General features: G+C 42.5%; 1 protein-coding gene across 1 annotated transcript; it reads right to left on the bottom strand.

Annotated features, from left to right (window-relative positions):
- Positions 1-2,135: 2,135 nt before the first annotated feature.
- On the bottom strand, positions 2,136-8,657 carry BMP15 (bone morphogenetic protein 15). Its single transcript, XM_040265988.1, has 2 exons — positions 8,330-8,657; positions 2,136-2,992 (listed from the first exon to the last, which is right to left on the bottom strand). Exons 1-2 carry the CDS (start codon positions 8,655-8,657, stop codon positions 2,136-2,138), a joined length of 1,185 nt encoding a protein of 394 aa, XP_040121922.1.
- Positions 8,658-13,690: the final 5,033 nt, after the last annotated feature.

Below are 13,690 nucleotides of genomic sequence, written 5' to 3'. Positions count from 1 at the left end.
ATTCCAAAGAATACTGAAATGCTGAATTCAGAATCTGGTCCTGGGACCGAGGTCTGCATTCAGGCCTGTTAGGTATTTGTGCCTACCCCAGCTAGGTTGCAGAAATCACTGGCCTGGAAGCCAACATTTACTCTCCCATTTTAACTCACAGACTATCTAACAATCCCAAGAACTACCTTACTCAAGAACACAGCTGTCACATTCTAATTTGAATCATGATTTTGAAATAACGAGGCACAGAAACTCATCCTGCTTTATATACAAAGTTTATCTTGTATTGCATTTATTCCAGTGGAAAATGAGATATGTGAACATTGAAATATTCCATGTTAGGAAGAATGCATCCCTCACAAAAAAAGTATGACTGTCCGATGCTTGTATCCATCAAGGACCAGTCTCCAATAATAAGGAAATGGGTAAAACACAGTTGAAACTCTCAAAAGAAGCTTCATCTTTTGGCAACAAGGACAGTTACACTAGAGTGTCTTCAAGGAAAGCAAACAACGCTGTGAGCACAGAAAGTGAGATCCTACCTGAGTCAAGGATATCAGGAGGGACATTGAGATGAAGAGAAATACCTGAGCAGATTCCTAAAGATACAGTAAAGAAGGTAGATGGACAAAAGGATGTTAAGGAATAACCCCTCAGGCAGAATAAAATTTATGTATTTATAGACATGTAAGATATTTAGTTTAAGTGGAACCAATTATTGAGAATGGAGTAGTAAAAATAATGTATGATGGATAGGTAAAAAAGAATAGGGATATATGTTTGGCAAATATTTCAGTATATGAAACCACCCTAAATCCATTCCATTTCATTGACAACAACCATAAGATTAGTCAAGGAACAATTGGGCAGGGGAAATGCCTTACTGGGCTACCTCAAGGGGTCCCTTTGGTGAGAGCTGATTGTTAGCAGTACTGCCTTCAGGGAGAACTCCAACTACATGCTGGGGGATTGGGGTTGAGTTCCTGGCCATAGCCTAAGGGAATAAAGGAAATTCCTTCCACCCACTGTCTCCCAATTTCCCAAACATTCAAGACTCTATAACAACAAAAATGATTTATTTGCAGCACAACCCAGTCCCCATCACTTCAATACAGCACAGGAATAGAAAAGAGTCACAGTGCAAGCATTATTTAGTCCAAGGCAGAACTCCATGCCTCCCAATACAGCAAGCCTGTCTCCCCCAGAGATCCATGCTCAGAGCCCAGCTGAACATACAAACAAGCAAGCCCAGTATGAAGTCAGCCCCAGGTCTCAGCACATTTCATCCTTCCCCCCCACAGCCCTATTAACCTTCCTAACTGCAGCCTTCTATGCCTTCCACTCCCAACCAAGCCAACTCTCAGGCTCTGAGCCACCAGCAAACTTTCTCTGTGGGATCATTAACAAGGGTTTAAGGATTACCTAAAATGAGAAAAATACCCTGTGAAATCTATTGTTCCAGAGAAATTTTAAAATGACTCCCCCATACATAAATCTAATCAACAATGACAACTTTTCATTTTTTCACTATAGATATAAGAGGTTTTGAAATGATTGTCATCTCTGCTCCATACACATTTCCCTACTGGCTTTATTAAAGGCTGCTCTCTTCACAGCAGGGTAATAAAGGGATCATCCCAGGCATTTCTGCCAGATTCAGAGCCTGAGAGGAAAAACCCTGATGGCTTAGAAAAAGAGTCCCTTCTGTTCCCTTCAAAAGATTTCTAGGGAGATTACTGCTTAAAAGTGTCCTAGTCCATCTAAGAAACAGTTTTAGATTTAGAGGGAAATCCAAACACAGAAGTAAGCAGTCTCTTCAATTAGGTAATAGTTTCTAGGATTCAGGAGGCAAGGAAGAGGAGTATAAAATCTCAAGTGGCTGTCTTCACCCCAAACCTTCTAGATCCTCAGAAGATTGACTAGCGGTCAAAACATACCGATATTTGGCATCAGAACTGTTTTTATAAAGTGAGGCACTCATAAATAGGGTAAGAAGACTTAAAGTACAATGCTGAAGGCAAGGAATAGAATCTACAGATTGGGTAGAGCGCTTGGGTTGAGCACTCTCAGATTTAACAGTATTTGTTTATTATAAATCCTTTTCTAATTCCTTGGGCAAACCTGATCTAGCTGCGCCTTTGCTGTCACCTGCATGTGCAGGACTGGGCAATCATACCCTCATACTCCTTGTACAAGATACTCCCATTTGCCTCAATCAGAAGGATGCTAATGGGAACATACTTATAAGGGACACAGGAAGGCGGAGGGACGTTCTGATCCACCAGCTCATTGACAAGGTTCTGGATGATGGCATGATTGGGAGAATTGAGACCATAGTGTAGTACCCGAGGACATACTCCCTTACAGTAGTTTGGGGTATAGAGATGGGGAGCAATGATCCAGTGATCCCAGCCCAGCTGCTGGAAGCTGACTTGAAAAGGGTGGAGGGAACATTGGTTACTTTCAGGCCCATCATGCTCCCTGGAGGGGCCAGGAACTTCAGATGCAATACTGCCTGCTTGACGAGCCCTCCTCAAGAGAAGAGAAGGGTCTTTTTCTGTAAACTCTTTCAGGCCTTTAGGGAGAGGTTTGGTCTTCTGAACACTCTGAGTGTCATTGAAATACAGTAACAAGAAGACAGTGTCCAATGATGAAGTGCCATGCCACCAGAAGTCAAGAACCTCACTACCTCTTGGCTGCTGACACATAAAGCGGAGTCGTAGAACCCTGCGCCCCTTGTGATTCCAGAGCTTTTGCCCAACATGTTCCATGATATCCATCTCTGTCCAAACTTTGGGCAACAGGGAAGGCTTTGAGGAGCCTCTTCCTGAAGAAGGAAAGTGATTGGTTGGGCTTTTCTGGACCCAGGGCTCCACATGGCAGGAGAGGTGGGAATGAGTTAGGTGAAGTTGATGGCGGTAAACCACAGTGGCTCTGACTAGATGGTATGCTACCCGGTTTGGTCTCAGAGGAAAGTCCAGGGTCTGTATGTGCCAGGAGCCTGCATTAGTAAGAGGGAACAAGAGCAAAGAGTTAGCTTCTTACATCCTAGCCTTAGTCTCCCTAACAGATCTGCTCAGTACAAACTGACAAGCAGCCTTGAAATGAATTTAAGATCATAATAGCGATCTATTGAGCACTTATATAATGTATTAGATGCTTTACATGCATTAGCTCTTGAATCCACAATAGCCTTATGAGATAGTTGTTATTCCCATTTTGCAGACAAGGAAACTGAAGCTCAGAGAAGCTATGCCAGAGGACACACAAGCCAGTGTTTGTTAGAATCAAGATTTGAGTCCAAGTCTTTTTCCCTTAAGATGACAAATTGTGGCTTATTTTTAGATCACTCATACCCCTAGATGGAGAAAAACACCTCAAATACAGAACTGTCTGTATATATTCTATTATTTAGTTGACTATTAAAAAGGTGACCAATTAAGAGGGTCATTGAAACATATGAATTAATAAATCCTCATGCTATATCACTATATAGTGGCAGCTTTAGGGTGACAGTCCAATATTGGGGGGTATGGTCTGCTATCGCTTCAAATCTGGGTTGGAGATACCACAAAATATTTTTTTCTAGTTGGGACAGGTATTTACTACTTTTGCTTTCTATTTGAATTTCTTCTTGAGCAGCTATTCCATTATTGGGCAGGTTCTCCCTTAATCCTCAATCTCCCTCTTTTCCATTCCTTATCGGAAATGATTCTCCATTCACCCCATTCATTGTAAATACCGTTTTCAACAAGGCCCAGTCATATAAATGACCTCAACTAAAAAGTTTACTTAAAAGATGCATCTTTTGAAAGTGAAAGTCGCTCAGCCGTGTCTGACTCTTTGCGATCTCATGGACTATACAGTCCATAGAATTCTCCAGGCCAGAATACTGGAGTGGGTAGCCTTTCCCTTCTCCAGGGATCTTCCCAACCCAGGGATCGAACTGAAGTCTCTCGCATTGCAAGCGGATTCTTTTACCAGCTGAGCTACAAAGTGATTGTTTTAATCTAAACTGTGATGCTGACACCTAGTGGCCAAAGCGTTGAAAAGCAGGACCTGCAGTGCTCTGACCTTCTGCGCCCTCTCCTGGCAAAGGTCAAGAGCAACGATTACAAAAAAGGTCAATAGCAAGAAAAACCCTTCCGTCATCTTCACCTATCACTAACCATCAGTTCAGTTCAGTTGCTCAGTCGTGTTCGACTCTTTGTGACCCCATGAACCAAAACACGCCAGGCCTCCCTGTCCATCACCAACTACCGGAGTTCACCCAAACCCATGTCCATTGAGTTGGTGATGCCATCCAACCATCTCAACCTCTGTTGTCCCCTTCTCCTCCTGCCCCCAATCTTTCACAGCATCAGGGTCATCTCCAATTAGTCAGCTCTTCACATCAGGTGGCCAAAGTATTGGAGTTTCAGCTTCAACATCAGTCCCTCCAATGAACACCTAGGACTGATTTCCCCCAGGATGGACTGGTTGGATCTCCTTGTAGTCCAAGGGACTCTCAAGAGTCTTCTCCAATACCACAGTCCAAAGGCATCAATTCTTCGGCGCTCAGCTTTCTTTATAGTCCAACTCTCACATCCATACATGACTACTGGATAAACCATAGCCTTGACTAGACGGACCTTTGTTGGCAAAATAATGTCTCTGCTTTTTAATATGCTGTCTAGGTTGGTTATAACTTTCCTTCCAAGGAGCAAGCGTCTTATTTATTTTTTTAATTTCATGGCTGCAATCACCATCTGCAGTGATTTTGGAGCCCAGAAAAATAAAGTCTGTCACTGTTTCCCCATCTATTTCCCATGAAGTGATAGGACCAGATGCCATGATCTCAGTGTTCTGAATGTTGAGCTTTAAGCCAACTTTTTCACTCTCCTCTTTCACTTTCATCAAGAGGCTGTTTAGTTCCCCTTCACTTTCTGCCATAAGGGTGGTGTCATCTGCATATCTGAGGTTATTGATATTTCTCCTGGCAATCTTGAATCCAGCTTGTGTTTCTTCCAGCCCAGCGTTTCTCATGATGTACTCTGCATATAAGTTAAATAAGCAGGGTGATGATATACAGACTTGACGTACTCCTTTTCCTATTTGAAACCAGTCTGTTTTTCCATGTCCAGTCACTAACCATGGCCATGCTAATTTACATATTATCTACCTAATCTTCCTTCTCCACTGAATCCATGAGCCTGGAATTCAGTAAGCTTGGGATGTTCAACATAGAAGCTCTTGAATGTTTTGATGCATCAGGATTTTTTTAGTTATGTATCCAAGTTTCAGGTGCAAAATTCATAATCATAATTCATCATAATTCAACATCTGTGTACACTGCAGAGTGATCATCACCACAAGCATAGTAACCATCATCTGTTACCACACAATTAACTCCCTTCACCTATTTTGCACACTCTCCAACCCTTTTACCTCCTGGTAAACACTAATCTGATCTGTTTGAGTTTTTAATTTTTGTTTTTATATTCCACATAGGAGTGAAACCATACATCAAGTTTTTTTTAAAAAATTCAGGTTCCAACTCATGCTTAATACACCCTCAAGTTTGGGGCACTCGGATATCATTCAGACAAAGCTCAAGCCAGGCTTGTAATTGCTTTCTCAAGTTACTCCATACTCCCATCCTGTAATAATCTTTCCAAGACACCCACCCATACATCTGCCCCACCCTGCCTGAAAAGGAATCTAAACCGAATCTCTAGCAGGCAGTCTGGTGAGGAACTGCCCTTTCCTTTCAGACCCTGACATCACATATTTCCTGAAGCAGGGTGGGGTTGCTAAGGATCAGGGCCAGGAAGGGTCTGCTCAGAACTTTTCAGGGAAATGTCTGACTCACACATCCTGTGCGATTGAACCTGGAATAGCTCTCAAAGCAAGCTTGATTCAGCTGGATCATCTCTCTGATGGAATGATCAGACCCAACTCTCTTGTCATCCATTTCTGGATCCTTTCCAGAGTCCCTAGATACCAGTATGTCCCACAGTCAAACCAAGATACTGGCCTAATTCTAGACATTCTACTTTCTAGCCTCATCTGTACAGAATTGACTTATGCAGCTTATGAGTGAAATCCAGATCCCTTGTGATGACCACTGCATCCCTGAGTCTCATCAGTTTCATATCCCACCACTCTCTACAATCTCACTAGGCTCCAACCATCCTAATCTTCCTTCTATTCTTCAAGTACTTGTTTCCACCTTTAGGCCTTTGTACATGTTGTTCCCTCTGCCTAGATCAGACTTCTCTCTTCTCTTCTCATGCCAAGCTTCTTACCTTACAGATCTCAGCTCAAATGTCACCTCTTCAAACATGCCTTCACTGACAATCCCATGCAAAGGGAAGATTTCTTTGCTATTCTCTATCAGAACCACCTATTTCATTCTTTGGTAGCATTTACCACAATTTACTACTATCCATGTTTACTTACTTGTCTCACCCAGAGAACCATGCCTATCTTGATCACATTCCAACACCTAGAACACCACCTAGCACTTAGCAGTTGCCAAATAAATACTTGTCGAGTGAATCTCCAACCATATCAAGTTATCTTCTTTTTCCTCAATCAGAATGCACTTCCCTCCCTGTATCCATAGTCTCTTTACTCCTTCTGCAAAGTCTGGCTCAAATGCCGCCTCTCCAATGAGGCCTTTCAACTATTTCAGCATTTCCCTCTCCTTGCCCTAAGCAGCAACCCATTTCTTCCTGGAGCCCCAGGAATCCTACTGTTTATCCTTTTCAAAGCATTTGCTGTGCTGTACCACCATCATAATAATTATGTTATTACTTATACATCCATTCTACTATAGTGGGGGCTCCTAGAGCAGTTATTTGCCTTTTTATACCCAACCCAAACACAGTGCTTGGTGCTCAATTAAAGTCTGTTAAGCACTCAGCACAGCAGGGTAATTAAAAGCACAGGCTCTGAAGCCTGAAAGCCTGGGTTAGAAACCCAGCTCTATTAATTACTAGCTGTGTTACACTGAGCTTCCTTTTCTTCACCTATATAATGGGTATATTCATAGTATTCCATAGTGGGGCAGTAGTAAAGAATCCTCCTGCCAATGCAGGAAACAGAAGATGTGGGTTTGATCCCTGGGTTGGGAAGATCCCCTGGAGGAGGAAATGGCAACCCACACCAATACTGTTGCCTGGAAAGTTCCATGGACAGAAGAGCCTGGCAGGTATAGTTCACGGGGTCACAAAGAGTCAGACACAACTGAGCTCGCACACACACCTACTTCATATGATATTGGGGAGGATTAAGGAAGATAATGTTTGTAAAAGTACTGTGCCTAATACCTGGCACATGGTAAGCACACACTAAAGTTTAGCTTAAGGGAATGGTGGTTGTTTTACTTGGAGGAGGGAGGTAAATCATGTCTGTTGTCATCTTTGAGACTAGCAAAGGCTTAAGATTGATTTCACCAGGTTCCCAAGATTTCCTTGAAATTGATGGCTTTCTTCATTCCCTAGAGAACCCTGCACTGCATAAGCCCACTACTGCCCTAGATCAGTCTCTAATGAAGATGTTTAAAGCAGAAGCAACTATGAGGGAAACAAAGAAAATTCCAAAATACATTTGGTACCACAAATCCAAACTAGCAACATAGTCTAAACAGAAAAACTGCTTCGTGTACAAGGATATCAGGGTATGACATTCAAAACACTTAAGTAGTTATGGACAGACTATAAAATAAAGCAGACTTGAAGCTCAACTCCTGCCTCTGCCACCCCATCCTTGTGACCTCTGCAAGTTATTTAACTTTGCTCTCTGTTTCCCTTTTCTTTAAGAATCAGGCTAAGCCTTTCAGGACAGCTAAGGAGAGTCCCTATCATTAAGGATTAAATACAATAACAGACTCTCAGGTGTGAGCCTGTTTCTGTCCTTTCTGAGGCCTTGTAAATTTCCCCAACTCAACATCCTGTACCTTTTGTCTTCTAAGAATAAAACAACACAAACAGCCCTCCACAGAACATAGAGTATTTCTCAATTATAATTTTCAGTGATATAATAAGCATTAAAACTTTCTTTGAAAGCTAGGAGCTGACGCATCACTGAGTTGCCCTGGGGCCTGGGAGAAAGTCCTCAGGTAGGCCCCAAGGCAATCTGTTCTTAAATTGGAGCCCTAAAGGGAAGCAAATTTGGAGCCAGGTTTTCCCAAGGGTGCCATCTTTTGAAAAATCAAGAAACCAAGCCCAAGAAAACCACCCACCCTGTAGGCAATGTGAAGCCTGACAGAAAACTGACAGATCCACTTTTTTCTACACTTTTCTTCCCCATTTTTCTCCCCCGCCCCCCAGAACAATATAGTATGATAACTCACCTCTGAGAGGCCTTGCTACACTAGCCAGCGGCCTCACCAGCCTCACCATCGTGGCCCCAATGGTGCGGTTTTCCCTAGGGTGTCCACTTGCGTCAGCTGAACGCTGGTACAACTCCAGCATATACCGTAAGGGATGCCCGAAGACCCGCGGCTTCCTCTGCTGTTTGCCAGGGGCTTCTTCTAGCAGCTCCTGAATCAGGGGCAAGGTAGGGGCCTCAGGCAGTTGGGCAATAGAGGGCTGCCCTACCTGTGTCATTTGGACCCTATGTTCCATAAAAAGCACCAGTCCCCAAAGAAGAAGGATTCTAAGGATGCTCAGGAGGACCATCTTGAAAAGCTTGGTGTTCAGCAACATGTTCTGATAAAAGCCCAAAGGATACCACTTTAAACCTTTCCTTTTACATGGGTAACAGCATCCAGGCTCCACTACCACAAAGGATAGGGCAAGGAAAAATGAAAGGCTGGCAGGCAGGTCCTATGTTTCTTCCTCTGGTAGGATCTCCTGAACCAAAAAGAGGTCTTCTAAATTGTCCTCTTGGCATCAAACAAACAGAAACAGCAGGTGGGACAAGGCAGCTTGCCCATCCTGCTCTCCAGGGCTGGGAACAAGATCGTATTTAAAAGGAGAGGCCCATTCCAGGACCTGCTCCCTTACCTTATCCGCTAGGATGAAAAGCAGCAGCCCTAGCCTGCTCTGCTTCACAGCTTTAAAGGTAGTCTCTTAATCAGTCCTTAAAGGGCCAGAGGCCTCCTGTTCCCACCCTACTTCCATGCAATACTTTTCCTAATGTGGCATTTCCCAAAATGTGGTTTGCTAAGGACTTGCAGGGAACTATTTGAGGGGATTGTTAAGAATTTGGGCTTCTGGGTCCAGACGAAAACATGGACTTTCTGAGCATAAGTGCCAGAAATCTGAATCTTAAGTCCCAAGAAGTTCGTATGAATACTAAAACGTGGGAACCTCTCTGTGAGTGTGGCTGCTGGAACTTGAAGAAGATGCCCCAACAGTGGTTCTCAATCCTGACTCTCTACTGGGATCACATGGGAGTTTTAACTATTATGGGTGCCTGGGTACCATCCCCAGAGGTTCTGATGGAGTCAGTCTGGGGTATTACCAGGGCAACAGGATTTCTTAAATTTCTGCAGGTGATTTTAATGTACAGCCAAGTTTGAGAACTCTGACTTAGAATTTTCTGGTTTTTCCATGGAAGGTGTTGAGATTCTGTGTGGGTTTCATCAGAGAAGCATAGGGCAGTGGGAGCTGAATCTATGGAAGTTGGCTAGGAGATAACCTAGCTTGGCTAGTTACTGGAGGCATCAGGGCTGAACCAGTTAGTTAAGGCTACCCCAGACCAGGATTCTGCAGGAAAATGGTAGGTGTAGTCCTGGCCCTCTCCAAGTAGAAGCAGTTTCCTGGAGCTCTAAAGAGAAGGTGGGACAGAAGGTCAAGCCATGGCTCTGTGGAACAGGTATGGACTTTGTAAGCAACGGACCTGTGTTTGGATTGTTATTGATTGTCTCTTATTTGCAGTCATTTAACCTCTCCAAAGCAAATCTCATTTCCCTGAGCTTCAGTCTCCTCACCTGTAAAATGGAGATAACATGTTTTATCCCACAGCTTGTTGTGAAGATACAAGGAAATAATCTGTATTCATCCCAATAAAACCTAATTAGACATACATGGTTACACGCTGGAAATTATTTGTTCCCTTCTTCTGTTTTTTTTTTTTTTCTAACTAGGCCTTGGTCCCTGGCATGTATTGTAAAACAAAAGATATGGGTCCCCTAGGTCTCAACTCAAATCCAAAGTCAACAACCTATTAGTTGGTGACCTCTAACAAGATTACTCCCAGTAATCTGTAATGAGTAATGAGCTTCTTCATTTGTACTGCCGGCTCCTACAGAGAGTTGTTGTGAGTGTTGTATTGTGTACATTTTTATTGTATACAATGATACACAAGTAAGGGATATAAGCAGATGATTCACAATAGGCAAAACCTGAATGGCCAAAACATGAAAAGACATAAAAGAAATCAGAAAAATGTAATTTAAAGCCACATAAGACAACTTCACACCTAGAATTGGTAACACATCAGAAGTCTAATGTGATTAAATTCAGGTTAGGGTGTAGAATGCAGGTAGCTTTCTTACCCTGCTGATGGGGATGTGATTTGGTAAAGTTTTAGAGAGCAATCTGGCATTATCTCTAGTGAGTTTGAAGATGTGCAATTCAGGCATTGCTACTATTGCTAGAACAGTAGCTTTCAGATACTTTTGTGTGATTCGCAGGAATAAATACACTTTACATCCAGCCCACTATAAACACACACACACATGTGCATGCACACACGCACATACCTGAAGTAAGCATTTCCTTAAACAATTATTATCTTTACATGTTGGAAGGGATACTATATCATGATGAGTAAGAACATGGCTCTAGAGTAAAAATCCTAAATTCAGACTCCAGCTCTACCATTCATTAGCTTGACCTTGGGCAAGTTACTCAACTTCTCTGTGCCTCAGTTTCCTCATGTGTGAAAGAGAAACTGTAGTCTCTCTCTGCTTCAATTTTCTAATATATATGTAAAATGAGGTTAATCAAAAGACAACTCACAGGACTGTTGTGTTAAATGAGTTAATACATGTAATGGACTTAAAAGAGTCACTGGCACAAAGTAAATACTGCTGCTGCTGCTGCTAAGTCACTTCAGTCGTGTCTGACTCTGTGCAACCCCATAGACGGCAGCCCACCAGGCTCCCCCATCCCTGGGATTCTCCAGGCAAGAACACTGGAGTGGGTTGCCATTTCCTTCTCCAAAGTAAATACTAGACACAGGTTAATTATTATTACATTTAATGCAAGTTGTGCTCTCCAGAAAGCTGGGCTCACCTTGAAATGACCTGTTATGAGCTGTGGAGAGGCAGCCCAGAAGTTTCTCTGTCTTCCATGTCCACACCACTTTTCCCTTCTTTCTTACCCCTTCTCTGCCTCCTAACATTCTCTTTGGCCCCTGACCCCTGACTGTTACAAATTAAACTTCCTATTTTCTATCCAACATAACTCAATAAAAGTACAAGTTGTCAGAACAACTAGTAAAGTGTTCCTAGCCAGTTTTCTTTGATGTTTCTCTGGTATTTGAGTGGAATTATATTCATCAAGAACATTTTCTGCCATAATAGTGAGGTTTTGATTCAGGATCAAAAGAAGTAAAGAGACAATATATTACCCTGGAATGAACATGATTTGGGTTAGAATTCCTGGTTCTGCTATTTTTTTCTGTTGCTCAACCTCTCTCAATCTCAGCTTTCTTTTTTTAAAAAAAGATTTATTGATGTATTTATTGGCTGCGGTGGGTCTTCATTGCTGCACTCGAGCTTTCTTTAGTTGTGGTAAGTGGGGGGCTATTCTTCGTTGTGGTGCCCTGGCTTCTCATCACAGTGGCTTCTCTTGTTGTGGAGCACAGGCTCTAGGCACACAGTCCTTGGTAGTTGCAGTGCATGGCTTCAGTAGTTGTGGCTATCGGGCTCACTTGCTCCGTGGCATAGGGAATCATCCGGGACCAGGGTTTGAACTGGTGTCCCTTGCATTGTAAGGCAGATTCTTAACCAGTAGGCCACCAGGGAAGCCCTATCTCAGCTTTCTTAACTGTAAATTGGGGATATTCTTTAGGACTGTGGTGAGATTTAAATGAGATAATATGTACAAAGTATTAGCATATCAGTCAGTTCAGTCGCTCAGTCGTGTCCAACTTCTTGTGACCCCATGAACCGCAGCGCGCCAGGCCTCCCTGTCCATCACCAACTACCAGAGTCCATCCAAACCCATGTCCATTGTGTCGAAAATGCCATCCAACCATCTCCTCCTCTGTCATCCCCTTCTCCTCCTGCCCCCAATCTTTCACAGCATCAGGGTCATCTCCAATTAGTCAGCTCTTCACATCAGGTGGCCAAAGTATTGGAGTTTCAGCTTCAACATCAGTCCCTCCAATGAACACCCAGGACTGATCTCCTTTAGGATGGACTGGTTGGATCTCCTTGCAGTCCAAGGGACTCTCAAGAGTCTTCTCCAACACCACAGTTCAAAAGCATCAATTCTTCTTTGGCACTCAGCTTTCTTCACAGTCCAACTCTCACATCCATACATGACCACTGGAAAAACCATAGCCTTGACTAGATGGACCTTTGTTGACAAAGTAATGTCTCTGCTTTTGAATATGCTATCTAGGTTGGTCATAACTTTCCTTCCAAGGAGCAAGCGTCTTTTAATTTCATGGCTGCAATCACCATCTGCAGTGATTTTGGAGCCCAGAAAAAAAAGTCAGCCACTGTTTCCACTGTTTCCCCATCTATTTCCCATGAAGTGATGGGACCTGATGCCATCATCTTCGTTTTCTGAATGTTGAGCTTTAAGCCAACTTTTTCACTCTCCTCTTTCACTTTCATCAAGAGGCTCTTTAGTTCTTCTTCACTTTCTGCCATAAGGGTGGTGTCATCTGCATATCTGAGGTTATTGATATTTCTCCTGGCATATAGATACTCTTAAATAAATGGTTAAATTTATCATTAATAGCCTATGATTTTAAACTGTATGTAAAGTGTACCCAACTGAAGGAAATATCCACTCAGCATCCTCCTAAAGCTCACCCTAATTTTTATTCCATCCCTCTACTCACAGGGTTTCAGGAGACTTGCCCGATTGAAAAGGTCAGCCTTCTTCTTTTCAGAACTTCCTATTTCTTGTTTCAGAAAAAGATCCCAAAACTAACTCCATTCCTATGACCAGAAAGAAAGAAGTTGACATGATTATTTCCTGGAAATGTCACCTGGTGGGCCTGATACATGCTACTGCCCTAACTCCCCAGAAGAGGGCAGGAACTGTCTTTCTAGCCTTTATTGTTGGAGTGTTGAGTTGGAGTGGAGGGATAGGTTATAGGCAACTAGAACAGGATCTACTAAAGGATATTTAGAAGGTCTTTCTGCTTTAGAAAAAGTAATATGTGAATATATTAATTATGTAAATTGAACAGCTTAGGAGGTGATTATTGACATAACAAAAAGCGTTCTTTGAAACAACAAAATGGGTCACCTCAAGTTGCTCTGAGCAACAGGAAACCTTAATGTACAGTATGGGTTAACTTTTCAAACTACAATGTGCTGGACACACTGGTAAGAGGCATAAAATTTACAAAAAATAGCTTTTCATCCTATTTGGGGAAGCATGAGTATTGTTTAAGGTTCACATGTATAATGGAGTCCTTCTTTTTATATGATTATAATTTATATTTTCTTACAATTGTGTTTCTTACAATATTTCATTCAAGAAATATCTAATAAGTACCTCCTATGCAGTTGTGTAAG

This window comes from Oryx dammah, unplaced genomic scaffold (genome assembly GCF_014754425.2).
Source record: "Oryx dammah isolate SB20612 unplaced genomic scaffold, SCBI_Odam_1.1 HiC_scaffold_23, whole genome shotgun sequence".
Classification (NCBI taxonomy): Eukaryota; Metazoa; Chordata; class Mammalia; order Artiodactyla; family Bovidae; genus Oryx; species Oryx dammah.
This window is presented reverse-complemented; position numbering and strand designations above follow the sequence as displayed.

Bases quoted from the DNA above. Each gene is read 5' to 3' on its own strand.
- BMP15 (XM_040265988.1), bottom strand. From the start codon at position 8,657: ATGGTCCTCCTGAGCATCCTTAGAATCCTTCTTCTTTGGGGACTGGTG. The intron at 2,993-8,329 runs GTGAGTTATCAT...TTACTAATGCAG, and splicing joins TGTAGCAAGGCCTCTCAGAG to GCTCCTGGCACATACAGACC.